This window comes from Notamacropus eugenii, chromosome 3 (assembly GCF_028372415.1).
Source record: "Notamacropus eugenii isolate mMacEug1 chromosome 3, mMacEug1.pri_v2, whole genome shotgun sequence".
Taxonomy (NCBI): domain Eukaryota; kingdom Metazoa; phylum Chordata; class Mammalia; order Diprotodontia; family Macropodidae; genus Notamacropus; species Notamacropus eugenii.
This window is the reverse complement of record NC_092874.1, coordinates 1,125,451-1,152,581: the sequence shown is the minus strand read 5'-3', so window position 1 is coordinate 1,152,581 and position 27,131 is coordinate 1,125,451. Positions and strand designations below refer to the sequence as shown.

General features: G+C 52.1%; 1 protein-coding gene across 1 annotated transcript in view; it reads left to right on the top strand.

Annotated features, from left to right (window-relative positions):
* SLC25A13 (solute carrier family 25 member 13) overlaps window positions 1-26,846 on the top strand; it is a 77,121-nt gene extending 50,275 nt beyond the window's left edge. The window contains exons 12-18 of the mRNA XM_072650746.1: window positions 5,542-5,594; window positions 5,687-5,767; window positions 14,421-14,561; window positions 22,774-22,912; window positions 25,567-25,725; window positions 25,820-25,910; window positions 25,983-26,846. Of these exons, the coding sequence (XP_072506847.1) occupies window positions 5,542-5,594; window positions 5,687-5,767; window positions 14,421-14,561; window positions 22,774-22,912; window positions 25,567-25,725; window positions 25,820-25,910; window positions 25,983-26,139 (821 nt within the window). The 3' untranslated portion in view covers window positions 26,140-26,846. The remainder of the gene's footprint in view (window positions 1-5,541; window positions 5,595-5,686; window positions 5,768-14,420; window positions 14,562-22,773; window positions 22,913-25,566; window positions 25,726-25,819; window positions 25,911-25,982) is intronic.
* Window positions 26,847-27,131: the final 285 nt, after the last annotated feature.

The following is a 27,131-nucleotide window of genomic DNA, read 5'->3' as shown; positions in this document are numbered from 1 at the left end:
GCAAAGGGGCATGGGGCACAGCCCCCTGAAAAGCCAGCTTGTAAGAAAGAAGAGATGCAGTGCTTGTGCAAATGTGGACAGTCTCTGTCATGCTCTTGGGGCTTGTGATGGGAATCCACCTTTACACTGGTTGGCAGGGGCGACACAGTGATCATCTCCATGGGTGGCTGACCTATCATTTCCTGATGCAGAGCCAGGAACCTGGATTCTGGTCTGGGTTTGTTCACAGTCAGCACTACTGGGGGCTCCCGTGTTCCTGGTAGCCATTCCTGGTGGTCTCAGGAAAGTCTTTGAACCCCAGGGGCCCCAGGTTAGCATGCCCGCCATTCCAGGGCACTCCTTCTGATCAAGGTCAGAAGCCATGACGGTGCTGCGGAAAGATGGGGGGCATCCATAACTTTTCCTCCTGGCATGGCTCTGGCAGAGGGAAGGAATTAGGCTGATAGAACCTGCAGCAGGGGGAATAAGACTAATGGGCATTTCAGGGCCAGGCTTCTGCATATAGCTGCCAGGCAGTAAGTTCTGGGACCACAGATAAGAACAAGGACAGTCCTTAACCTCAGGGAAATGATGATCTCATGAAGTGGTAAAAGGATGTTGCTCTGGCAGCAGAACCAGACGCACGAGCAGCCTGGGGTTAACCCGACAGGTCCCCCAGAGCCCATCTGCAGGATCCATCCAGCACAAGGGCTGGTGACTGGAGGTGTGAAGGTGGAGGCCCCCCTCCAGACACTCCCTGGCTGGCTGACCCCAGACAGGTCATTCCTCAGCCTCTGTTTCTGCAACTGTAAAATGGGGATTCTGACCCTAAGTCTCTCACAAGGCTGTTGGGAGGCTCCAGACGGATGATAAGTGTCATGCTGTATCTGACTCGCAGTAGGTGCTTCTTTCCCTTCCTCCTTCCCTTTCCCTGTTAATAGATAGATGTTATCCAGCCCCTGCCATCTCACCTGGAGCAGTGGGATGTGCATGTTCTGCATGAACACAAGTTCATTGGGAGGGGTCGGAGAGGGGAGGACCTGAAAGACAGGTGAGGGGCAGTGCATCCATCCCAAGGCATGGTGGTGAGAGATGGCTTCAGGGGGTGGTGTGCCAATCAGGAAGAAGTGGGCTGGGGCTGGATGGGGGGTGGGTTAGTGTCTGATCAGAGTCAGGCCAAGATAAGACGGGGAACAGGCTTCCTGTCCACATGTTGTCCAAGTCCTTGTACTCCTACCCATAGTGCTGGGCTGTCACACACCCTCGCACTCCTGGAGGTGCTCCAGCTGGGCAGGATGACCCTCACTTCCTCGCCTCCCTGGGCTTTTCTACATGCCAAAGTTCCTAGTTCTCTGCAGGCCTCCAGATCCCTCGTCCGTCTTCTGCATTCTGCTCTTCCTCTCTCATTTCTCCTCGGTGGATTAGTCTGAACGTGTCCAAAGTGGAGCCCAGCCTCTGCCTCCTCACCTGTCCGTCTCCCTCTAGCCTAGTGGCAGCATGGCTCTTCCATCTCTCCCATCCATCCATCCACACCCTCTTGGACGCCCAGGTTGTGACTGAACTGTGCCCCATTCCTACAATGCTCAGGTCCTCCCTGCTGTGGGAAATCTGTCTTTTCCAAACATCCTTGTTCCCTCCTTTGTCGCATGACATCTATTCACCTCCAGCCCTCCTGCCCCAAAAGTGAGCTCCGAGAGAGTGGGGAATGTGTTACGTGTGGGGCCTGAGGATAAAAGATGAACCTGCCCCAAGACCAGACTCACCCAGCCTGCTCACGACTCTTCCTGTATCCCTTAACCACATTCGCTGGAGTGGTTGCACCTTCCATGAAAGCAGGGCTGGTCCTCAGCAGCCAAGCCCTGGGGTTATGGGCACCTTTTCTCTTTTCCCAGTGCCCAGCTCCTATCAAGCAGAGGAAGGCAGCACAGTGGCGTATCCTTGGTCTGAAGTCCAGTTTTGTGTTGTTAGGAGTTCCTAACGGTCATCTGATCCATTGTTCTGGTTCTGCCTCAGCTTGCACGGCTCTGGCCAGGTTTGGCTAGATCTTTGGTCTCCGTGTTCTCTCCTCAGCTGTGCCGTCATTCCCCATTTGATGGCCACTCACGTTTTTCCTTGTTTCATTGCTGTTAACAATGGAGGCATATGCCTTGTAATGGTATTGTAGGGCCAAAGGGGATGAACCATTTAGTGACATTTTAAAATAGAATTCCAAATGGCTGTCAGACCAGTTCATAGCTGTACCAACAATGCATTAATCGGCTCCTCTGCCCCCAACCCATCTGACAATTATTCTTTTTGTCCTTTGTCATTTGCCAGTCTGATGGATTTCAGGTGAAAAGCCTGACTTTTCTTAGCTGGCATTTCTGTCATTATTAGAGAGTTGGAGTGTTCCTTCATACCATTCCTGGTGGCTTCCGTTCATCTTTGGAAAATTGCCTCAGGTGGGGAAGGGGCTCTCATTTTCTTCTTTGGCATCAGTTCCTTAGACATCATGGATCTCAGATCCTGGTCCAAGAACGCTGCTGTAAGTATTTCTCCCAGTTAGAGGCATCTTCTTTAGCTCTCCTTGTATTGGCTTTGTGAAAACACTGTTCAGCTATGAGCGTTTAAAACTGGCCATTTCATTCTAGGCTCTGGGAGTGGGAAGGCCCCTCACTCACGGTCACCCAAGTAAAGAGCCAAAATGGGATTCGAACTCAAGTTCTCTGTTTTATGTGATTACACCTTTCTCTTGTTTGGTGTAGAATTTCCCCTCGACAGATAAAACTACCCCATTTGCTGATGACATGATGGGGTTAAGGAATCAGCAAAGAGACTCACTGAGACAGTTAAGAAGCGTTGGCAAACTTTCAGGCTACAAAGTTAACCCTTAAAATCAACATTTACGTAATAATAACAAAACACAAGATGCGAAAATAGAAAGGGAATTGTCCTTCCAGGTAAGTACAAAATGCGTAGTGTCTTAGAATCGTCTTCTAAAGTACACAAAACACATGGAGAGGTTCAGTCTCAAAGCGCTCCATGAAGAACTGTTTGGTGCTCATGGCTGGGCTGTGCCAACGTCATAGAAGCGTCACACCAACCAAATGATCAAAGGGAAGCTTTGTAGAACTTGGTAGAAGAGTAGAATTCATTTGGAGAAGCTGAAGGTCTGGAATACTAAGGGAATTATGCAAAAAGGACAAAGGGGGCAGCATTCCCATATTGCTAACTTTACAGCAGCAGTTGTCAAAATCATCAGGTATTTAAAAAAAAAAAGCAAAGTAGCGATCCCCAAAGCAGTCTGGTACTGGCAAGAAGTAGGTTGGTCAGTGGAGCAGATTAGATCCACAGTGTACAGAGGCAAATTAGTGCAGTAACCTAGCATTGAATAAACCCAAAGATCCAAGCTCTCAGGGCAAGAATTTGACCAGAAGTGCTGGGAAGGCTGGAAAGCAGTCCGGCAGAAACTGGGCTCTGACCAGCACTTTATACCACACTCCACAATACATTCCAAGTAGATACGCAGTAGTCAGTATTAATGATTAGACTACTCCAAGTTTTCTTGTAGCTGTGGGTAGGAGATGTATCCTTAACCAAAGAAGGGGCAGAGAGAGCTACAAAAGAAAAACAAATAACATTCCATGAGACTGAAAAGCTTCTTCACAGACAGCACTAATGCATTCAGGATAAGTTGGAAAGCAGTGCGATGGGGAAATCTTTGTGTCAGAGTTCTCTGATAAGGGTTTAGTGGCGAGACGTGTAAACAGTGAAATACGTGTGGCTTGTCAAAGCACATGGACAAACTGTTCCAGAGGCGCCTTGCACAACGTTTGTTCACACTCCAGTGAAAACAGGGAGCACAAGCTGTACGTACGGATCACTGCCACATTGACCTAAGAACCACGTCTTCATGTCCATTTTACTGTTCTCACTTATTTCTGTCAAATATTTTCCACATACGTTTGGTTTGCATAGAGCTGTCTCCAGGAGTGTTGTGGGCTCCATATTGACACCTCTCCTCCAAATCATTGTAAAGAGAACTGCAAATTCCCACAACTCTGAGGTTTTACCTTATATCCTGCAGAAGGACAGTGAGGACAGGAGGGGGCAGTGGTCAGCGTCGGAGGGATACTCACAAGTCAGTATCTTGTGAGATAGGTGTAGTGGTACATGGTTGGTGGAGCAGTGAATTGATACAACCATTTTGGAAAACCGTTTTGAATGGTGGAGTAAAGTAACTAAAACATCCATACTCTGACCCAGAGATTCCATTACTGGGCCTGAAATATAAAGAAAGGCCCCATGTACACCCGCATTACAGCCTCTAACCCAGTGATGGTACAGAAAAGTCATGGAAAGTTCCTGTCCCCTGAGAACCAAGGTGGGTGATGAAGGCTCTGTAGGAACTGGTGCCAAGCCAAGAAAACAACATGGCTGTGGAAATGGAACAAATGGGAGCCCAGCACACATCTAGAAGGTTGCTGGAGAAAAATGGTGTGAAAATGCTTTGACAGAGAAGATCCTCTTGACAACCTGACTCTGCCAAGGGAGGGGGGAGGTCCGTGGCTGTTGCCCATTACACATTCCTGACTTTTTCCTAGTGGCTGTGCTGATTTTTTAAAAGTTTTTTAAAAATTTTTATTAAGTACTATTTGTTATCTAGAATACAGCACTGCTCTCCTGAGAATTGGAGGGGAGTGGCAGTGAGGTCAGAAATAAGACAGCAGTATTTTTAAGAAGTAGGATTTTCCCTCTCCCTCTGGTTGTGCCAGATACTCTTTTCCCTTCGTATCTATGTACATGTATTTATGTATAACCCTGTGTGTGTGCATGTGTGCACCCTCCCATGTCCAGAGCATGTACTCATTTGGAGCCAAACCGCTCCCTAGTTTTCCCCAAAGCTTCCATTCAGTCGAGAGTCCCCTCACTTTCATGGACACTAGATTACTCTGGTGATTCCAGAGTCTAGATGACCCAACTCTCCGCTAACCTACTTTTGGGGCTTTTTGTTTGTTTAACCAGTCCCTGACAACTTTGACGGTAACATTACTTCCCAAGAACTGATGCCTGCAGCACACGCAGGCTGGGTTAGCCACCTTCTTTTCAGTTAGAGATGACAGAAGGGTGAGAAGTTCTCGATTCATAGCATCTTCTAGGACAGTAGAACTGAAAGGTTCCCTCTCATCCCTTCAGTGTGGAAACTGAGGTCCAGATTGCCTCAGGGACTGGCCCACAGACACAGAGTTGGCAGGTAGCAGAACCAGAATTTGAACTCAGGCCCTTTGTCCCCGAAGGCTGTGGTCTTGTGCATTCCTTTACCTCTCAGTGGGCACTCTCTGGCCAGAGACAACAGACCACTCAGCAGTGGAGTGGTCTGTGGGAAGAGGGGATGTGGCTGAGTGCCCACAGTGCTGGAATTGGCTCATTTTCTATGACTTTGTCCACTTGTGGGTGCTCACCCCAAGTGCGAGGTAGCTTCCAGGCGGGAGGGCAGTGAACGGCTGGAGCCACGCCTGTCCTCTGGCCCTGGACCTGGAGCATGCTTCTTTTCTGACCGTGCCTATGCTTTCTGGCCCGCAGGTCTGGTGCCACAGTTGTTGGGAGTCGCCCCAGAGAAGGCCATCAAGCTTACAGTGAGTGTGCGGGGCACTGGTAGGGCCCCCTCTGCACCTCTGCATGTTCAGCCAGGAGCGCTGCTCAGGGTCTCTGCTGTCTTGCCTTTCAGGTCAACGATTTTGTCCGAGACAAATTTGAGCGCAAAGACGGTTCCATCCCCCTGGCAGCGGAAATCCTTGCCGGTGGCTGTGTGAGTACTCCTGCTGGCCCTGGCGGACCCTCCTTCCCCTTGTACTTACGCGACTAAGGCGTCGTATTTAACTGCAGGACAGCGCCAGCCGCTCCTGCTGGAGACCGGTAAACACCCTGGCCTTCTCGCCTGCTGCGTCTGTCCCATGTCTGCGCTGTCTCTGCTTGGCCTCCTCAGACCTGAGGTCATGCTGCATGTGCCCTCGTTCTGGTCCACCTTTGTCTGTCCTTTGAGCACTGGGCAGGACAGCTGGCATGTCCTGGCTCACTGCATGGTGTGTCCCGGGCAGCCCTGAGGTCCCCAGCCCTGTCCCTCTTGCCATGGCTGGCCAGCTCTACTGAGAGAGGAGGGTGTCCTGCTTTAGAGACAGGCCGGGGCTGGGGGTATATATAGTAGGCGCGGCTTCCCGATGCATGATCAGCACAGGTGTGGGGTGCTGCCCCTTTTCCATCTCCCTTCAGTCATCAGTCATTTCAGTGAGGCAGGAACGTGGCAGATTGAGCTTTCTGTAGCTCTCCTGAGAGGGGCAAGCCTGGCCCTTGCGTGACTGCTCGCAGCCTTTGACAGTCTGAGGAAAAGAGGGCGCCTCTACCATGCTGAAAGGAGGGGCAGCTGGAGGGGAGGCCATCCATCCCCAGCCCCAGGAGAGCTGGGGGGCCCAAGGCAGGGCCACGTTCGTGGAGGGAGCTTTTGGGGTCTTGGTGGCATGAATACAGGAGAAGATCCTCAGGGTCTTTAAAGCAAAAAACCAATTAGGAGAATCTGCCAAGTGTGTCCCCTAAGAGCGATTTTCCCTTCATGGAAAGTTGGAAGCTGCCATCCTCAGACTGCCACACAGGGCCGTCATTTCTTGGGTCGATTCACCCATTTCCAGTGAATATTTCGCAGCTCAGGGCCTTGGCCTGGGGGAGAAAAGTGGCATCGAGAGGTCCCTTCCTGTGTCTCAGTATCCTAGCCTCAGAAGTGGCTGCCCTTTGCCACAGGGGAGAGGCCAGGCCTGATTCTATCACAATGCCATGCTGTTAAGGGAGGTCGGCTGCCACTTCTGCCTGGCCGCTGTGCCAAGCCTCTTCGGACAAACTGTCATAGTCCACAGGCAAGTGCTGTGGACTGTTATGGGGGAAAGTGGAGGAAACCAAGCAGAAGGGTGTGGGTCACACAACGGCACCTACTGTGTGCCAGTTACTTCACAGGCCCCCTGGGAGTGAGGCGCTGTATAGCCACTTGGCAGTGAGGCACAAGATCCCAGAGTGAGTAAGTGTCTGGGGCAAGATTCATAGGCGGGTTTTCCTGCATCCACATCCAATGTACGCCTTCCTCATGGCCCAGGAGTTGAATCTTTCTCATGGTCCAGCTGCCAGAATGGCCAATCCAGAAGCCTGAGGGAACAGACCTTTGTGATCTGGGTGTGAGGCCATCCCACAGCCATACAAGGCGCTTCATAGAAATCAGAAGTGAGCCCTGCATCCTGGCACTTCAGATGGTCTGCCTTCTGCAAAAGGCCTCGAGGCTTCTGTGTGGCTCCTCATCTCCTGACAGAGGTTCCAGTACTGCAAGCACAGACTGGGGCGGCATGGGGCCACTCGGTGACCTTTTGGGTTTAGCCCAGACTTTTCTCAATAACTGCTTTTGGCCCCCACCCTCATGGTGGAAAACCAGACACCTTTTTGTTTCTTCTTGAATGGATTCCAATCTGCTTGTCCTTTGACTTTAAAACATCTTGAAATTTGGGATTGAAGCAGAACAAACTGGGGAGAAAATCCGTACATTGGCCCACAGGCCTTTGGGGGGGTGGGGAACGACATGTAGGCCTCTGTGCCCGAGGGTGTGCTTGGGAGCCCACCCACCCCACCCCAAGCTGGGTCACATAAATGGAGGCCACACTCATGGTGAATTTCTATGAGGTCTCTTCTCCTGTGACATGGAAAATTACTGAGATTTATACTGGGTGATAACGAGGCTTTAGGAAATTAAATTCCTTGTTGGTTGAATTTTAGGGCCGATGAGGGCTTGTTAATTTTCTTAAATCTTTACAAGCAGCTAGTAGCTTCATGAGAACCTGACATTTGGCTTTACTGCCGCCATCTTGAGCACTTTTGCACTGGGGACCTTCTCAGTCCAACATGGACTCGTGCCTTTCTTCCCCTCTTGCCCCATGTGTGCCAGTCCCATTCAGGCCTGACCTGGAGAGTGCCAGGGGCCCAGCGAGGAAACCTGATGGCCCACAAGGGACTCCTTCTGGACGTCCAGGGAGAGGGAGCCCTTCCTGTGCCCTGTGCCGTGCGACCTGGGCTTCTCTAGAGTTTGGTTGGAGCTCACTCCCTGCCGCTGGTGAGAGCTAGCTGCCCTTTGGTCCCCTTTCTCCACCTGGGCAGTGCTGGAGCCTTCAGGGACACCACTCCCCAGGTTTCCCCAACCCCTTCAGTACTCCCATGGTCTCCACACTCTCCTCTGACTTCCCCTCTCCAACCAATCTTCATAAAGTACCTGCTGGGTACCAAGCACTGTACCTAGTTCCAAACATGCCAAGAAGGGGAAGCCAGCCCCTGCCTTCAAAGAGCTTGCGGTCCCGTGGGGGAGACAACAGGCAGACAGCTAGGTCCAGATGAGAGAACCATACCCTTAAAATGGGTTGGAGAAAAATCCGTGGGTTGTGATTTGCATATGTAAACTATGCTGTAATGCTTCTGTAGGACCCAGTGCTGCCTCCTGAAGCAGTTTCTCCAAGGCCATGTTACTTCAAACCATCTTTAAATTGTTCACATACTCCCTATTGCTTACAAAGAGATCAGAGATCTCTCATCTACACCACGGATCACTCCCTGCCCAAGATGGGCCCAACTCCTTCTGAAAGCTGGGTTTTTTCATACACAGATTAGCAGCGGCTGTCCAGGCAAAGTTCTCTAGGGACCAAGGTGTCCTCTATGAGTCCTATTCTCCAGCGTACTGTGACCCTGTCAGGCTCCTCCTTTGCTTCTCTCTCATTGCCAAAAGTCTCTCTCTAGCTTGAAGGAGAGCCCCTTTCCTAACTAGGAGGTCAGCCAGCATTCTGAAGGAGGCATTTTGTGTTACCTAGAATAGGAGAGGTGACCTCTCTGGCTCAGGCCAGCTGGGGGCTAAGATCGCATGATGTCTGGAGATACACCAAGAGCCTCAGAGTTTGGGGTGCCATGTTTAGTCTTGGACGCCTTCCAGGCTCCCAAGTGTGATCTCTGGGGAATGGGCTCCTCCCCATGGGTTATCAGCTCCAGGAAGGCCCATGTTTTACTTGTGTGTCCACAGTACCTTCTGGGTGCTTCCTCAAGGCCTGGAGGCTGTAACTTGTGGACTGTACGGGTATCCAAGTCAGAGGCAGCCTCTGAGAAGCTCAGTTGGGGATCAGGGATAGAACTGAGGATGAATAAGAAATGTCCTGCAGCCATCTCGAGAAATCGTGTCTGGTGGACGGTGTAGGCCTACCACAGGATGCACTTGGCCTATTCCGTACTTTTGCCTTTTGTTTTTGTAAAAGCAGTAGCAGAATCTCGATGCAGACTCGTGGAATTTTAGCATTGGAAAGGACCCATTTTGTAAATATGGAAACTGAGGCCCACACTAATGGCAGTGACTCAGCTAAGGGCATATCCCACATGTGCCTGGGCCCAGGCCCGAGATCTCTGGATTCCCCCACCCAAGACCCCTTCTTTGTCCCAACATTTGCTTTGTGCTTTTTTCCTCTCTCTCCTTGGGAAGGGACTGGGCTATTCAAACCTGAGTCACCCTTCTGGTTGTCGAGTTACCTCACAAGGGATTAATTAGGACATGGAAAGGGGAAGAATGATGAAGTCCCACTTTTCTCATAGCTCAAGTACCTGAGATGTGGAAGGGCCTGTAAGTCATTAAGTGATACCAAGAGGAGCGGCGCCCAGAGCCAGAGCGTTAACATATTTGACAGGTCTCTCACTTAATTGCTTTACTAACGTCAATCAAGCCGGCTGCACTTGGGTTTTTTGGCCAGACTCATGAAGAGAGGGAGCGGCAAGAGTGTGGAGACTGTCAGTGAGATGTGACTGGCGCTGGCCCCGAACTGGTGGAGGGTTCTGGTCTCCCAGCATGGCCAGCCATGTGGTTTCCTCCCTGAGAAGATGGACAGGCAGCCTTACCCCAGGGTACAAGGCCCTTGGGGCTTCCTCAGGTCTGACCTCCTAGGTTAGCCCATCACTATGGGTCCTTCTCCTCACTCTGGATGCTGGGCTTCTGGTCAGCCTCAGCCACTGAATGTGGCCGCAGCATCTCTTGTCTTCTCAGGAGAGGACCAGCCAGACTTTGGATGTTCCACATCAGCCATCTCCTACCCAGGCGCCTGCCCTCTGGCCATCATCACCCTCGTGCCCCCTGCGCCCCAAGAGAAAGGGTCTTAGCTTAGCCCATTCGTTGTCATCCGTTGCTGGGTGCTGGCCATATTTGAGCATTTGCCTCAAGGATAAAATTTCACTTTTTATCTGGAGTTGCCTTGTAATTTGTACAGTAATCATGTATTGGGGTTTGGGTTTTTAAAAATTAGTCATATTCCATAACTTTATATTCATCAATTTCTGACATGTGCAAGGACACATTTCAGAATGTCAGCGTGCAGTTAGATATTCTTAGCACATGTCACTTAGGAAAGCACTTTAAATCTGAGTACATTCAATTGAGCATAATTAAAATATCAAGATCCATATTCTTCATATACATTTGCCACTTAATTTTTTAAGTAATTTGAAGTCTCTGCCGTGTGAATTCGGAATGAAATGGCGTGATCGCGTTACTGTCACGTTGAGCACACTGACTTTAAAATGGAATGAGACAACCCCCCCACCCACCCTTCACCATGAGCATCCTGGTGTGTTGAGAGTGGACCCAGAGTAATGGCAGGCCTGGCTTCTAAGACAGGCTCTTGGACAATCATCCCCCAAGGCACAGCAAAGAGGCATTTTGCCTCTGGCCAGATGTTTGAAGTAGTCTCTTGTTTCCCTGGCAGAAGAAGAGCCCATTTGTGGGGATGCAGGGAGCCCTCAGCTCCTGAGGCTGACCGCCTAGAGAGCTTCATCTTGGTCCTCCCCAAGAACCACTGCACCGGCATCTTAGGGTGGAAAGGGATCTCAGCAGCCCCCGAGGGAGCAAGACTTATTACATGGAGGTCCCCCTTGATTTAGCCGCTACTGCTACTCTAGACTTAAGCTTAGTACCCTGAGCACTGGACAATCGAGAGGCAAAGCTGGACGTTTTGGTATTAATCGTCACTTGCCTCCGATTCCCACTCGAATTTATTAAATAGTATTTACTAAATGAACTGGAGAAAGTTCTTCCCAATAGTATCTACTCATAACTCTCTATTAAATCCTTTATTGATTACGTGCTAGCATTCATAATTTGTTAGCTAAGAAAACAAAGGTAGATTCTCGTTTATAATATTTTTGGCTATGAGAAAGTCCCTCGTTATAACACTGGGTGACTTTTCTTCCATTTCCAGCTCTTTCTGGGACTGTCTTCATCTGCGTCTGTCTTTAAAGCAAGAGGGAGATTGATTCTCCCAGAAAATAACTTGCTTCGGTGCTTCCTTCAGCCACCCCAAGGAAGCGTCTCTGCAGAGTGCAGAACCTTCCTGGAGTTCTGTCATTCCATCACAAAATGTCCCCTAAGACAGGTCGAACAAGTGTGGGGTTTCTCCTAACCCGCTTTGTTTTTCACTTCTCCGGATTCTGCTCATGGAGCAAAGCTCACCCACATTACATTTACCCACATTACATTACACCCACATTAAAGGTACAACTGGGTCCCAGGCTCCTTTCCAGACAGACCGTCTCCCCACCTCCTGAGGCAAACCATTCCCCTTGGGGAAAGTGGATGGTTCAGAAATGATTCTCGGCATCAGGCCTCAGAGATCTGTGTAGCTTCTTCCTGTTGTTCTGTCACTTCACCCCTCTGTGCCTCAGTTTCCTGTAAAGTGGGGATGCGAATAGTGGCTGCCTCCCATAGTTGTTGAAGTGTCCAATATTTGTAAAGCACTTGGCACAGACTAGCCTCAGCGTCAGCTATTACCTGTTTGTGGCACCCACCGAGGGGCCTCCCCGCCATGCTGTCCTGTCTCAGGCCTGGCACCAGAGAGGGAGGACTCATGTCCGAGGGAGAATCAGCAAACAACATCTCCCCACAAGGTACCATGGGTGTCTGGCAGCTCTCTGCCATCTTGACATGGCAGAGATCAAAGATCTGGACCCAGGGAGAGCATTGCTCATAAGGGACCAGTCACCCCTGGGTCACTCATCTGGTGAGAAGCATCTGGATTCAGGCGGGGCCTCCCAGTCTTCCATCTCCTCCCCTGTGGACTCACTACGCCTTCCCAATGGGAAGCTGCTGTGGCCTTGAGGACACACCCTGTGCCCTCCTCCTTCCCGCCTCTCTCCTACAGCTCATGGACACCTGTGGTGCCTTTTCACCCGGGAAATGGTGGAAACTCCTTCCTCTCTTCTCTTGAGCCCCTGGGAGTTTTTGGCGGCTTGGTTTGTGCAGCTATGCCTTGATGGTGATTTTACATGAAAGGATGGGGGTGGGCTTCTCATGGGGCACATGCCTGGCACAAACTACTGGTGTTGATTCGGAATGACAGGAAGGCTGAGTTTCTTCAAAATTCTCTCCAAAATAGAAGTTAAGATGAAAACTGAGATGAGCAGAATTTTTGAAATGGATTTTTCTGCTAGCCTCAGAGTTCCACTCGCTCCAAGCTTATCCTACGCCACCTGAAGCATCTCTGCCCTCCAGGTCTGTCTCCTCGGGGCCTCCTATCAGGGATCAGAGATCCAGGTGGCACTGGTACTGCTCTACCCCATTTGTCCCTGTGCCCTGCAGAACCTGCTCACAAGTGGACTCTGCAGCTCCCAGAGCTGGCACGGAATACCCTCTTCTCAGGGTCATTTTCATTTCATTATTGATTTGTTTTTAGTTTCATTTTCATTTCATTCATTTCCACAAGATTTTGAGTTCCAAATTTTCTCCCCATCTCTTCCCTCTCCGCCACCCCAAGACAGTGTCCATTCTGATTTCCCTTTCCCCCAGTCTACCCTCCCTTCTATCACACCCTTCCCTTCCCTTATGCCTATCTCCTCTATTTTCTTGTAGGGCAAGATGCATTTCTCTGCCCCATTATCTGTCTTTCGTATTTCCCAATTGCATGCAAAAACAATTTTTAACATTCGTTTTTAAAACTTTGAGTTCCAACTTCTCTTCCTTCCTCCCTCCCCACCCATCCCCACTGAGAAGGCAAGCAGTTTGATATATGTTATACATGTGTAGTCATGCATAAGACTTCCACAAAAGTCATGTTGTGAAAGACTGACTGTAATGCCCCCCATCCTCTCCTGCCCCCCATTTACTCCACCTTCTCTTTTGACCTTGTCCTTCCTCAGAAGCGTTTACTTCTAACTACCCCCTCCTCCCTTTTGCCCTCCCTTCTCAGGGTCATTTTTAAATGCAAAACTCAGAAACGTAAGATTAGAGTAGAACAAATCACGTTGAACTGCACTATCGACAAACAGAAACCCAGTCTTCTGGTGGCATCTACAGCGTCAGGTCCCACTCCAAGGTAGTGCGCTCCTCCCAGCACATCTGCTCCTCCCAGCACAGCTGCTCCATCCCAGCGCCTCTGCCTCCCCTTCTTGAATTCCTCCTCCTAAGGAAGCTCTATCTGGTCTCCAGGTCACCCCCTGGGTGTGATCCTCAGCATCCCCTACTGCCAAGGTCCTGGGCCCAGGTAGACCTGAAAGAACCCCACTGATGTGGTCTCCAGCGAGAGGCGGGTGGGGCCTAGCGCCCCAAGCTCAGCGTCAGAGGAGAGGGGAGGGTCTTTCCCATTCTCAGGTGTTTGGGAGACTTGTTTGAGCTCATTTCTGCCCCTTTGCCTCTCACTGGCAGCCACAGCCTGAGGCCTGGGGAAAGAAAGGTGGCACTAAGTTGGACCCCTTCCTCCATTTGGATACCTTCCCCAGGTGCACCCCAGTGCCACGTCAGAAGATACCAGGCTTTTACTGAGCCTGGACACTCACTCCCAGGACTGTTCCTGGGGCTACCTTCTGCCTCTTTGTAAGAGTAGCTCCCTGGAGTGAATGCCGTACCCTTCTGAAGCACATCCTGTGGGATGGAACAGAGGGGGAGCGTAGGCAGGAATGTGTGGTCTTGTTTAGACATGAGAGGAGATAGAGGACAGCACAGTGCCTGGGATGAAGGAAGCCTGGCAGAAGGTGGGAGCACTGAGGGTCACCTGCCTCCACGTGGCCATGTCAAAAACATGGAATGTGAAGAAGATGCACTGCCCTGCTAGTGTTGTGAAGCTGGCCGGGCTGGGAAGTGGGGCCTCCTCAGACCCGCTGCTTATGTTGGTGACAGTCCTGCATTCGTGGCAGCGTATGACTGTGAGAGCATGGGAATGGAACCCTTGCCCAGGCTGTACCTGAAGGACTATGACACGTGCACATGCTCACGTTGCCTGCTGGTTTATGTGTGTCCTCCCCCTCAGGAGGATGCCAGCATCTTGGGGGCAGCCTGAGCCTTTGCTGAGGTCGGTGACTCTGGGTATGGCCAGGGGCAGGAGGCTTTGGGTGTCCTTTTTCTCAAGGTTTCCCTTTTTGACTTTCAGGCCGGAGGCTCGCAGGTCATTTTCACAAACCCGCTAGAAATCGTCAAGATCCGCTTACAAGTGGCTGGAGAAATCACCACCGGTCCTCGCGTCAGCGCCCTCACCGTGCTCCGCGACCTGGGCTTCTTCGGAATCTACAAGGTAATGTCTCTCACAGCCACCTGGTTTCTAGCAGCCAGCAGGTGCCAGAGTACCCAGAGCGGTCTGGGCCACGAGTCGGGGGAGGGGGTTGCCACGGTGGGAGCCAGCAGAGCTGGCATCAGTAAGACCTGAGACTGTTCACTCCCGTGCAGAAGGGTAAGGTGTGTCCTCTATAGTCAGGGCCCCAGTGAGCCCTGTATGGAGGCTCAGCCTCTTTCTTCCCTGCCCCCTTCTTTGGCAGTGAGAACTTGTTGAGCACCTACTGTATGCCAGCCATGTCTAATTCAAAGAAAGTCATGAGCCAGCCCCTGCCCCCAAGGAGCTTCCAGTGTGATGGGGAAGACCGTAGGCAAACAGCCAGGTCCAGACCAGAGTGGGGTTCAGCTGGAGGTAGTCTCAGGAGAGGCAGACAAAGAGGCAGAAATGAAGGAGAGAGCCCCCAACCTGGGACAGTCAGAGCAGAGGTGCGGCACGTCAGAGGGTGCTGGACTGTGAGGGAGAGGTGGGGCCCAGACTCTCCAGCGAGGTGGCCCTATTAGAAGAAATTATCAAAGAGCTGACTGTGACACCTAGCTTGTGAACCTGGGTGCCATTGTGGAAGGGTATGAGGTGGGTGGAAGGCAGTTGGAGAGACCAGGTTGGAAATCATCAGAAAGGCAGATGGGAGGATCATCACCCTAGAGATGGCTGTCAGGTCTGTGGCAGCAGAGCGCCCAGCACAGAGCCCGGTTGGACAGAGTATCACTAGAGATGTTCATGTATGAGAACAGGAGTTGGGGAGGAGACAGAGACTGAGGAAGGGCAAAAGGCTTCTGGAGGTCAGTGGACACCAGTGACCAGAGTCTTCACGCACCATATTGGAGGGGGAGAGGCAACTACATGATGGAGGGCCTGGAAGTGGCCGAGGCGGGAAAGTGTATTGTCTGATGCCAGAGAGTGAGTAAGGCACAGCCAGTGCTGGGAGGGTCAGCCTGGGAAGCCAGATGTCAGAAGATGGAAGGATGGGCCATGAAAGCAGGTTTGTCCCTGCTGGAGCAGAGATGGCAGAGAGCACTGTGGAAAGGGCTTGGGAGACTGGGCTGAGAGGGGGAAGTAGTTGATGGGAGATGGGAAAAGGTGTGCGTGTGTTTGTTTGTGATGTCAGCCCAGGGATGAGGAGAGGTAACCGGGCCAGAGCGTGTTCATCTTGGAGGAATAAATTCAGATACCCGTCCTTCAGGGTTTGGTCTCAGGGATGAGTCCTCCCAGGTCAAGCTGGCTATGTTGTAACTGAGGGCTGGGGAGGGGAGCACGCCTGGGCAAGCTTAGGTGAGGCAGCTGGTGAAGGTGGAGGAGGATCCACGGAGGAAGCCAGGTGAGACACTTGAGTCAAACCTGACGATTCTGGTGTCAGCTGCGTTAAGTGTGTATGTGTGAGTACTCCAGAAGAGGACTTGGTCACTGTGCGAACTCAGCCCCGGGCCCGTCCCCTTCTTCCCCACTCCCTTTTTCCTTTTCTTGTGTGTGTGTGCACGTGTGTGTATGCGTGGGTGTGTGCGTGGGCATGGGCATGTGCACATGCATGTGCGTGCGTGTGCGTGCGTGTGTGCACACTGGGGTTCTTACCTCCTTTGGCCACTTCAGTCCTCTTTTTTGAAAGTCTTCTACTTGTGCACCCGTCTTTTGTGACAGTTTCTCCCACCCTTGCTATCCCTTCCCCTCCCCCAGTGTTTCCTTGTCCCCTCTTCTTTTTTCCTTTCTTTCTTTGAAATCATTTACAAAACAAACCCACGCCCTCCCAGGACCATGACTCCTGCTGATGCTCGGGTTCTAAGAGGACGTGTGCATCCTCAGCCGCTCATTCTTCTCCTTGTTGTTCAGTCATGTCCAGCTCTTCATGACCTCATTTGGGGTTTTCTCGCAGAGATACCAGCATTATTTGCCGTTTCCTTCTGCAGATCATTTTACAGATGAGGAAATGGAGACAAACGAGGTGAAGTAACTTACTCAGGGTCACGAGCTCGTAGGAGTCTGAGGATGGATTTGAACTCAGGGCGCCTCATTACCCTCCATTAATCTTTGTTTTTACTCTAAGGATTTCTCCCTTTCTAGGTTTCTCATCACTCCTGTGTTTGAATTGAATTGGAGTTTCTTCACGGCTCTGATGTTTTCATCAGGAGTGCTTGAAAGCCCTTTATTTTATTAAAGGGTTTTGTTCCCCTCTGGAAAGGGTTATACTAAGTTTTGCTGGGGGAGGTATTCACGTCCCTCCTTTCGCATTATGGAATATCCCATTCCAAGCTCCCCACGCCTGTTGAGGGGTGGCTGCTGAGTCCTGACTCTGGCTTTTTTCTCTCTGGCTCCTTGGAGCGTTTTTCTTTTACTTAGAAGTGGATTTGGATTGTAACGTTCCTGGGAGTATTTATTTCCTTGAGGTTGGAGAATGTTGATTCCTTCTGTCTCCACTTTGCCTTCTGGTTCTAAGAGCCCTGGACTGTTTTATAATTTCTTTGAAATAGTGTGTAGGCTCTTTTGTAGGTTATGGCTCTCCCGTAGGCCAGCGATTCTAGAATTCTCTCTCCTTGATCTGTTTTCTAGATCACTTGTTTTTAATACGGCATACTTTAAACGTCTGCCTTGTTCTACTCTTTCTTAGTGTCTTGTACGGTCATTAACTTCTTTTTGGTACATTTTAATTTTTAAGGATTGTGCCTCTTGTGCCAAGCTGCTCATCCCTTTTTGTCCAGAGCTCTCATTCCTTTTCCATTTATTTCCTTCAATGCTCTTATTTAATTTATAAAGTTGTGGGGTTTTTTTATTCTTCATCTCATCTAGGAATTCCAGTTGATCTTGGGCCCAAGCCGCACTCTTCTCTAAGGCCTTGCTTACAGCTGTTTTGGAGTCATCCCCTTTTTCTGAGTTTATATTTTGTGCATCCCCATTACCATAGTAACTCTTTATGGTGAGATCGGTTTTTTTTGCTTGCTTACCATTCCAGGCTTTGACCTTCACATGAGGACTAGGCTCTGGAAACTTGTGGAGGGAATATCAGGGCTATCTCTGCTGCTGCTTTCTCAGGGTCTTGAGTATTGTTCTTGTGATTTTAGGGTCACCTCAGCTGGGGAATCTGCAAGCTTTCTGTGTTGCCCAAAACAATCCTGGTGAACTCTGAGCTCCGTAAGTTCCTGAGCTGGGTTTGGATCTGAGCAGCACATTTGTGAACCTGCCCCTGTTTACATTTCAGCTGACTGCTGCAGGACTCAGCTTCTACCAGCCAGCCAGAGAACTCTAGGTTCAGAAGGACCTAGGATCAGGAAATCAGCAAGCATTGAGTAGGCACTGGCAGTGTGCTAGGAGCTATTGCTAGGTGCTGGGGATAAAGATGTGATAAGTAAGCGTATCCAAAATGAATATACCATAATGGGGGCTAGGACCAACATCTAGGGGTGTCCAAACAGCTTCATGTTCTTGTCCTTTGAGCATAGATCAGAAAAGTTGCAAGGGGGAGCCTGTGCAAAGGACTGGACATGGAGATGGGATGTGCACGGGGTGAAAAGCTGGGGTCAGGTTGTGAAGGGTCCTCTTTGATTCTGGAGACAACGAGGGAAGACGCTGGAGCTGATTAAGTCAGGGGCTGACACTGCCCTGCTAGCCATGTGAAGGGTGGTTTAGAAGGCAGTGGAGGCGCCTCATTTGGGCTGGTGATCCTGGGTGGAAGGGAAAAGTGACAGGACCTCTCAGGCGATTGGTTCTTGGTGGTGAGAGAAGAAGGCCCAGGTATGATGGAACAGGGAGTCTAGGCATGGCCCTTTGATCTCCAGTGAATGGCACTCCTTTCCCACAATCCCTTCCCTTTCCCATGCCTTTCCTCCTCGTTACCCCATCGTCCGTTGCAGTTAGCATCGCTTCATTCCTTCCTCCAAGGGAGGTCTGCCATGCTCCTGCCCTAAGTCTGTGCCTCTGTTTACTACATAGCACTGTCCCCCCTCCTTTGACAGATGCTGCCTGAGCTCCCACTTCCCAAAGCCAGGGTCTGTCTTAGGTCTCAGAGATCCCCAAGTTTGTTCTGATTACCCCCGTTCTCAGCTCCACCCCCTCAAAGTAGCCACACATTTCACTCCTGTCTTGGAATTCTCCTTCCTATACTCTGGGTGTTCAGGCAGTTTTCTCCCCCTGCTTTTCTGCTCCTCATCCCCTGGGAAGACGTCCCTCCCTTGACTTCCTGTTACTTCTAGCGCCCTACTCCCTCAGTCCTCCCCCTTCCTCATTCATACCTTTAGCCTCTCCCATAAACAGAGTCTCATCCCTGCCTACCAAAGTGCCCTGGTGCTGTCTGTTTTGAAGAAGAATTCCCATGGTCCTGTCATCCTCCTGCCATCTTGTTCTGGGGCTCTGTCCTTTAACACCATGATCATGAAACATCCCTGGCCATATCTTTGGGCTGCCCTTTGGCATCTCTCATTTCTCAGGTCTGCCTTGTCTCCCATTGCTCTCTTGAAAATCCTCTCAAAGGTAGCTAGTCATTTTCTGGTTGACTCCTAAGTGGACCACCTGGATCCTGTCTTCTAGAGCCCCATAGGGCTCTAGGAAAGCACCAATGGCTCTTGGCAGCCCTCTCCTGTTCTTCTTGGCTCTGTGGCTCAGGGTTTGTGTGGCAGACAGCCTGGGCTAGGCCTCTAGTCCACCAGTCATCATGTGGCATGGACTTGGGGTGTCACTGACCTTTTTTCTCTCTGGACACTCTTTAGCTTCTCAGGGAAGTTCTTGCCCACATCTGGGCAGTCTGGTTAGAAGCAGGCTGACCCAGAACAGAGCATGTCAGGTGGCATCACCTCTCCTCCCCATGTCAGTGGGGGTGGGGGGGTGAGTTTTTGAGATTCCTACCTGTACCCTGAACCCCCATCATGCCCCTGTGTCCGACCCTTCACTGGGGAATTTGTCGGTCAGTGTGGTGCTCCTGGGTGTGTGGCTCTCTGTCTGAGATAAAGATCAAGGCTTTGCCTGGGACTTGGTCCTGGCCACTGGTTTACACCAAGTCTGGTGGTTGTGCTGTTTTTTTCTAAATTCTAAGAAATGTTGATCATCTTCGTCTCCTCTGTCTAATTTTCACGTTTTGTAGCTTTTTAAGCCAACGTAGTGCAGTCTCTGGTGTTTGCTCTCTGTCCACAGAGCCAGGAAAGCCCAGTTTCCGATCCTGCCTGTATCTCTAGCTCTAGGGCCCCTTTGTACAGCTCCCTCAGCCAGATGCCCAAGCCGTGGGTGGCTAGTGTTCTTTGTGAAGTGTCTGCTGTGTCTGTAACTCGGGGAGGGGAGGTCAAGATGAGCCGAATGCCAGGCACAATGGGAGAGGGCCTTGCCAATGCCACCCCATGGCTGAGGCCCCTTCCAGGCCTGAATCTCTGGCCCAGGTAACCCAGTGGCCCCACCCTCAGCCAGGTTCTCAGGGTACTTTCACTGCTCCTTGAATTCACTTGGGGGAAGCCCATGGTTGGCCCTGAACTCATGCCAAGGGCCGCATGGTCCCTAAGGCCCCTAAGGTAGGAATAGTACCAGCCTGGTTGGTCATAGCTCCCCAGCCACAAGCATGGACGTTTAAACCTTGGGGACAAAAGAAAACCCACTTGGAAGCCACAGGCCAGGAACGGAAAGTGGGTCTGGATAAGCCAGTGAGGGGCCTGCAGCCGCATCAGGGGACAGGAGAGGGCTTCAGAGTGGGTGTGTCTGTGGCTTCAGGAACCAGAGGCCCACACGTGAAAGAAGGCTTTGAATGGGGCAGAGGTGGGCAGACTGAGCTGGCTGGGCCCAACTGGGCGGGCTGTAGGGTTTTGTGTGCCTCCTCCTGTCACCCCGCAGGCACTGCCAGGAAGGGCTGGGAGGGGAGAGGGGGGACCAGGGGGAGCTGAGGCTTAATCACGTGGAAAAAGCCCCAAGAATGTTCAGGCATCGAGCGGGGACTCGCCGTCTATTGTCTGTTGCTCTGGGATCAAAATAACAATTGCCCGCACCCAATAAATCCTCCACCTGGAAGGTGGGTAACCAGAGGCCGGCCCTCGGAAGCCTTTCAATCACCTGGCCAGACAAGGTGCGCCACTGGGGCCTTGAATGGTCCCGGCCTGGCGCTGGCAGCTTTCCCCAGCTAGACAATGTGCATTCACTGCAGGAGGCCGGCCTAAGCCCCGTCTCCCAGACCGGCTGGCTCCTCCGGCCCAGCCCGACACAGAGGTGCCTTTGTGAACCTAATTACCTGGCCCCTGCTGGGAAGGCGTTGGCTTGTCTGCAGCTCTGTTCTCAGGTGCAGCCTGAGCAGGACAGACGGACAGACAGACAGAAGCTAGGCCCTGGGGAGAGATGGGGTGGGAAAGACAGGCCTCAGCCCCCTCTGGGTGGGGATTTTTTGCCAGCACTGTCCACCTCCAAAAGCTGAGACATGGGTCTCTGGTAGGTCTCTCTGCGCCTTCCTGATTGGTCAGAGTTGGTTGCAGACAATTAACCTGAAGTTAAATGAGACCAGCCTTGAACGTGCCTTTCCAGAGGAGGAAGGAGAGATTCAAGGAGCCAGGGTTGCTGGAGGGAAGCCAGAGCCCACTCTTGTTTACAGGGCAGGTCAGCCCCTGGACAGGGCAGGTCAGCCCCCAGGCAGGTTTCCCTTGCACAGGTTAGCCCAGCACCTGGGCAGGTCAGTTCCTGGGTAGGTCCCCACTCCCTCACACACAGGTCAGCCCCCAGGCAAGTTTTCCCTTCTAACTTGTGTCTATATGAGTGAAAGCGCACTGAAAACATGCTTGTTCTGGGATTGCAGAGGGACATGAACAAGGAGAGGTAATGAGTTGTCCATCCATTTTTCTGTGGATTGGGTTTATGGCTTCTGGCTACAGTGTGAACCCCAGCTTCCACCACAGTCCTATCAGTGGGATTCCTCAGGGATGCTGGGAGGACAGAGCAACCCCCTTAGTGGCGTTGGGTTGGTTGGGAAGTCTGGGGCCCTCTCACCTTCTGGCCAGGGGCTGATCCCTGTGGGCTGGGTGGTTCCTGCCCTTGGAGGCCCAGGCTGATGGAAATGGGGGTGAGTCTAAGGCTTTCTAAAAGTGCTGGGTCTCCTAAGGCCTGGTTTACTCCCAGGTGGTCCAGGGAGGGAGGATTCTCCTCAGACACACTGCTCTCTGGGTGAATCTCAGAAGTAAAGACTGGAGCTTGTGTAAGAAAATAAGGGATCCCCCCAGACCATCTTCTGACCTCCATTCATCATGGTGGATGCCCTGGGCTGGAGGCTATTAGCTGGCTTTTGGGTTTTCTCTGGGTACTCCCATTCCACAGAATCCTGTCTGCCCCCCAAAGTCACTGCAACCTCCATCCCACGGTACAACCCGGCAAACCCTAGCTGTCTCTCACTGAGCCCCTCAGCAGTCTTATTCTGTGGGACAGGGATGGGTGAGGTGAAGGACACTGGGCACAGTTTACGCCCTTGTCAGTGTTTTCCCCCAACAGGGTCAGAAACAACGCTTACCTCCCAGATGATGACCTTGTGGGGGAGCATAAGAAGATGCTTTTTTGCCAGTTTAGAAAATGCAATCCTTTCACAGATACCTATTTTGGGGTGACTTCCACAGATTCCCCAAATGTAGCTCTTGAGTGTAGGGTCCTCAGGCACTCCCTTGGCTTGGGGCGGGAAGGGTGGCTATTAGAGAGCCATACAGAAGGAAAGGTGTCCCTCTGGATCTGGGCCTCACCCTTAGCCCCATGCCCCAGCCAGACTTGCTCACATGGATCCAGTGTTGGAGCAGTCCCGAGGCTTTGGGAAGAGTGAGCCATAGCTCTGAGAAGTCTATCTCACTGAGGGCTGCTGGCCCTGTCCAGCCAGGACTCTCCTCCCCCATGTCCTCTGTCCTGGGCCTTCCTCCTTGCTCAGGTGGAGGATGGCAGTCAGGGCCATGGTGAGAGAAGGCCTGTGGTGCTGTCCAGCCTTCCCTCTGGGAGGGGGTGGGGGGTGGGGGGCACCTCCTGCTGTTCTCTGTCCCACGCTAGAATCCCACTCCCATCTTCCTAACTCACCTCCCTGCCTCCTGTGCACAGCATCCGTCTCATGCCCCCCATTGCAGCATTTAGGCCCATGGCCACCAGACCTGGCTTCATCCTCCTGTGTTTTCCCCCTCGAATGCAGGGCCCAAGCGCTTTCAGCACATTAGAATGGGTGTCGCGCTCACAGCAGCTCTTACACTTCTCTTCTGCCTTGTAGGGGGCCAAAGCATGCTTTCTGCGGGACATCCCCTTCTCCGCCATTTACTTCCCCTGCTATGCGCATGTAAAGGCATCCTTCACCCAGGAGGATGGGCACATCAGTCCTGGCAGCCTCCTCCTTGCAGGGGCCATCGCTGGTAAGTCCCTTCACCCCTTCTTGTGTCCAGCCTCTGGCCGACCTGATGCGGAGAGGTGGCTGGACCAGCGGTCCTTGGGCCCCCTCCCACTGGGACCCTCTACTGAGTTTCTGGCCTTAAGTCCAGGAACCTTCTTAAGGTACCACCAACACCTCCCCACTCTGAGAGAAAGAATCCTCCAAACAGAGCCAGACCATGGACAGCCCCAGGGAAACACTTTCCCTGCACTCAATGTCTCTGAGTGTGTGTGTGTGTGTGTGTACTTATGTTTGTGAACACATGAGCTTGTGTGGGAATGCATGCAGATGTATGTGAATGTGTGGGTACATGTGTTATATGTGTGTGTGTGTGTGTGTGTGTGTGTGTGAGTGCATGCGTGGGTGTGAATAGGTATGAGCACAGGCATAGGTGTGTGAGGGGAATGAATGTGTGTGAACACGTCCCAATCAGAAGGCAGGCCACAGTGTCTAGCCAGGCCCCTGGGCCATGGTTTGCCCTTGCTGGCCTTAGGCCTCCAGCGCCCTGGGGGAGTGACCTCATGGTGCATTGTCCTCGCTGGACTCCTCATCCTCCCAGAAGACCACTGGCTTCTCTTTCCCAGTGCAAGACTCCAGAACCTCAGGATGGGAACAGTGTCATTTCCCACCTCCATGCCTTTGCATAGCATGTCTCCCTGGCCTGGAATGCTGTTGTCACTCACTCCCATCTCTGGACCTTCTCCACAAGGCCTTTCCCAGTCCTCGTGGGTGCTGGCACCTCTGTTCCCACTGGGGTCTTTAATTTGTCTCACGTGACTTGCGGAGTGTTTTCTCCATCCCTGGTGAACCAACCGGGTGGTTTGAAAAGAGGGAGGTACTTTAACCGGGTCCAGATGTCAAGGATTCCAGGGATCCAGGGTGAGGAAGATGTGGTCAGCCCCAGAGGCCAGCTGGAGGATGACCTGAGGAGAGGGGGCATTCAGCTCTTGTCTGAGACATCAGCCACAGTGAGCTATGGCTCATTCCCGGGGCAAGTGTAGAAGAGACCACATAAACGAGGTGGGCATTAGAGGCTGTTCCTGTTCTTTCCAGTTGGCCGGCGAGAGGTGGGGGAGCACCCTAGGAAGCTGCATCTGTCTGACTGCTTACTCATGCAGGAGGAGGGGTTAAGGCCTGTCTGTCAGCCAGGCATGTAGTAAGTACTGGCTCTGTGCCTGGTGCTGGGTACACCCTGCCCATGAGAGCTTCTCTTCTCTTGGTGGGGACTGCTTGCTCACTTTGGGGTCTGCCTGTCACTCACTCCTCACCTGGGGCTCCAAGGCAAACCTCAGCAGGCGGTCGAAGCCCAGTGGCAGGTGAGTGACAGGCCTCAAGCTGTCCGTGATTCGAGGGTGTCTTCCCCCAAGGGGTTGAAGACTTCTCCCATGGAATGAGCAGAGGGCAGTCTGTTCCATGTCCGTGGAGGCAGCTGAAGCAGACACCGTGGAGCGCTCAGAATTCGGCCAGGCACAGACCTGAGGTCACCTGCTGGTTGCCCTGACTTTCATCAACGGACTTCAGTGGCTCTGGAGGAGTGAGGCTGAGGATCCCATTCACATCCAAGTCCAGATGTCACCTGTGACATCATTGGTTCTCTCCAGAAAATGAAGGCTGGACAGTGACAACGGTGCCCATCCTTCCCCGGCTTTCCCATCCAGCATCTCTGGGCCTGTTCCAGGCTCCCTCGCCCTCTCTGGCCCAACAGCCCTTCCTGCTCTTTGATAAGAATCCCGCTGGGCCATTCCCCTTGTTGGCGCTTCCACACCATCAGGCCTTGCTTGAAAAATTAAAGCAATTCCTCCAAATGCTTCAAAACACAGTCCATTTAACATGCTGAAACGTGGACTGAAACAGAGACCCCCATAACAGAGGGGCTTCCTAAGACTGCTCTTTGGACAGAGGCGGAGATGTCAGCAGGAGTGTGTGTGAGAGTGTGGCAGGCTAATTTGCACCAGTACAGAATAACCTTAAAAATCATCTGTTGGAAAGATGAGCCATTACTACAAGCCAGACCATGCTGGTTTGGACAGAAAGTGTCAGAGAATTATTTAGCCCGAAGATGAGCCAGGGCGCTTTAGGTTGCGGCCTCCAAGCAGCCTGATTTGGAAGCAGCTTGAGACGGTGTCTTCTGCCTGCAGCCGCCTCCCTTTGGAGAAGGTGCCTAAGACTTGGCCCCCAGCGGTGACATAGGCCGGGCTCTGCTGCTTGCTCCTCTCTGTTGAATACCAGCCATCGTCCCTGAAAATCTTCCCCCAAGGATCCCTATGGCTCCTTCTTGTAGAATGCAGCGTGCCCGGAAGGCTCAGCTGTGCTTGTCTAACTAGGTACAGAGACATTTGAGGAAAAGGTACTATGTACTTCACCTTTAACAGACATAACCCTCATCACTCAACAAGTTGCCAGCTGGAGCAGGAACCTTCTCCTGTTGGCTTCTCAACTTGAAGCTAAAACCATGGATAATATGGGAGAAGTGTGGAGGCCGCCTTCTCCTAGGCAGGGGGTGATGGGGTGGGAACAAACGTGCGCACACTGGGGCTACACTTCCCACTGGGAGGGTAGAGCAGCACGTCTGTTCAGTTCTTAACTAGGAGAGCTGTTTTTATGCAGTGGTAAAATGCTTTGCTTGTGTTCCCACAGGTATGCCAGCTGCATCTTTAGTGACCCCTGCTGATGTGATCAAGACCAGATTGCAGGTGGCAGCTCGGACGGGCCAGACCACCTATAGCGGAGTAGTAGACTGTGTTCGGAAGATCCTCCGAGAAGAGGGCCACCGCGCCCTGTGGAAGGGCACAGGGGGTATGGCCAGAGTGGCAACGCCAGGGGGCGGGGAGGGCTGAGAAGCCCCTGGGTTGGGGGCCAGCCTCAGCTCGCATTCCCCTCTCTTCGCCAGCCCGTGTGTTCCGGTCGTCGCCACAGTTTGGCGTGACACTGCTGACTTATGAGCTGCTGCAGCGTTGGCTCTATGTGGACTTTGGGGGCACGTGAGTATAGGGGAGGAGTGGGTAGGACCCCTCTTTGACCCCCAGAATCTCACTGTGGCTCTTCCCTTTCAGTAAACCGACCCCATCTGAGCCTGCTGTGAAATCCCTGCACCCGCCCAACGCCGACCACGTCGGGGGCTACAAGTTAGCCGTGGCCACGTTTGCTGGCATCGAAAACAAGTTTGGGCTCTACTTGCCTCGGTTCAAGCCATCTGCGCCCACCCCCTAGGTCTTGGCCTAGCAGCTTGCCCTGCCTATCGGGCGGGACCGGAGCCATCTCCTTCCTCTCCCTCATCTCCTGTTCACATTTAGGTTGGGGCTTTTTATCATGGTCGTTCTGTGGAATCATTTGGGGTTAGTGCTCCCTTAACCAGATCACGGTGAAACTCCTGCTCGTGATTCGTTCTTGGGCCTTGCCTAGTGTTTAGGTGACCTGAGAGGATGGGGGAAGGAGCCGAGTTACGAACGGACACGAGGAACCCTTTCCTTGGACTGGGAGTGTGGCCGGGGAGAGCAGAGGGCTACAAGCCCTGACATTTTTTACAATACCAGGATCAGCCGCCCTGGCATCAGGTTTTAAACATTTACACGCACAAGCTCTGGCTCTGGATCGTATTATGAAGCATTGATGTGAAACATGTTTTTGTGTAATGCAAACCACATTGACTGTTCAGACCTTGGACTGAGGAGGGGGCTGTGTCCATCCAGTCTCGGGGCACCCTGGGCATTTTCTCTCTTGTTCCATCGATCATGTGCACGTCCAGGCTTCCCACGCTGGGGCCAAAAGCCCCCCCCCCCTCCTCACAGCCCCTGCCCTAGTCTTCTCTTTACCCCAAATCATGACAAAGACGAAGCCAGCCTCTGATTTCTGGTGCCTTAAGTCACGTTTTAGGGCTGGGTATTTCTGAAGAGAGGAATAAACCCTTTAAACAGCCATTTGCGTCTGACTCTGCTTTGGACTGGGTGCCTTCCTCCCAACCAGATCACGCCCAACGACTAAGATTGGCATCTTGGGCCTAGGTGCACCACAGCACTCAATAAATCCAGCCCCAAGACTGGGTATAAAGTCCTAGTGAAACTCCTGCCCCTGCCTCACACAGGCTTCCCTGCTGGGGTGGGATGGAGGGCAGCAGGAAGTCAGTGTTGGCGGCGTTCAGCCCTCTGCAGGCACAAGTTTGGGGGATCATGAAGAAAGTGACAGAGGTGTTAGGTAAGGGACTG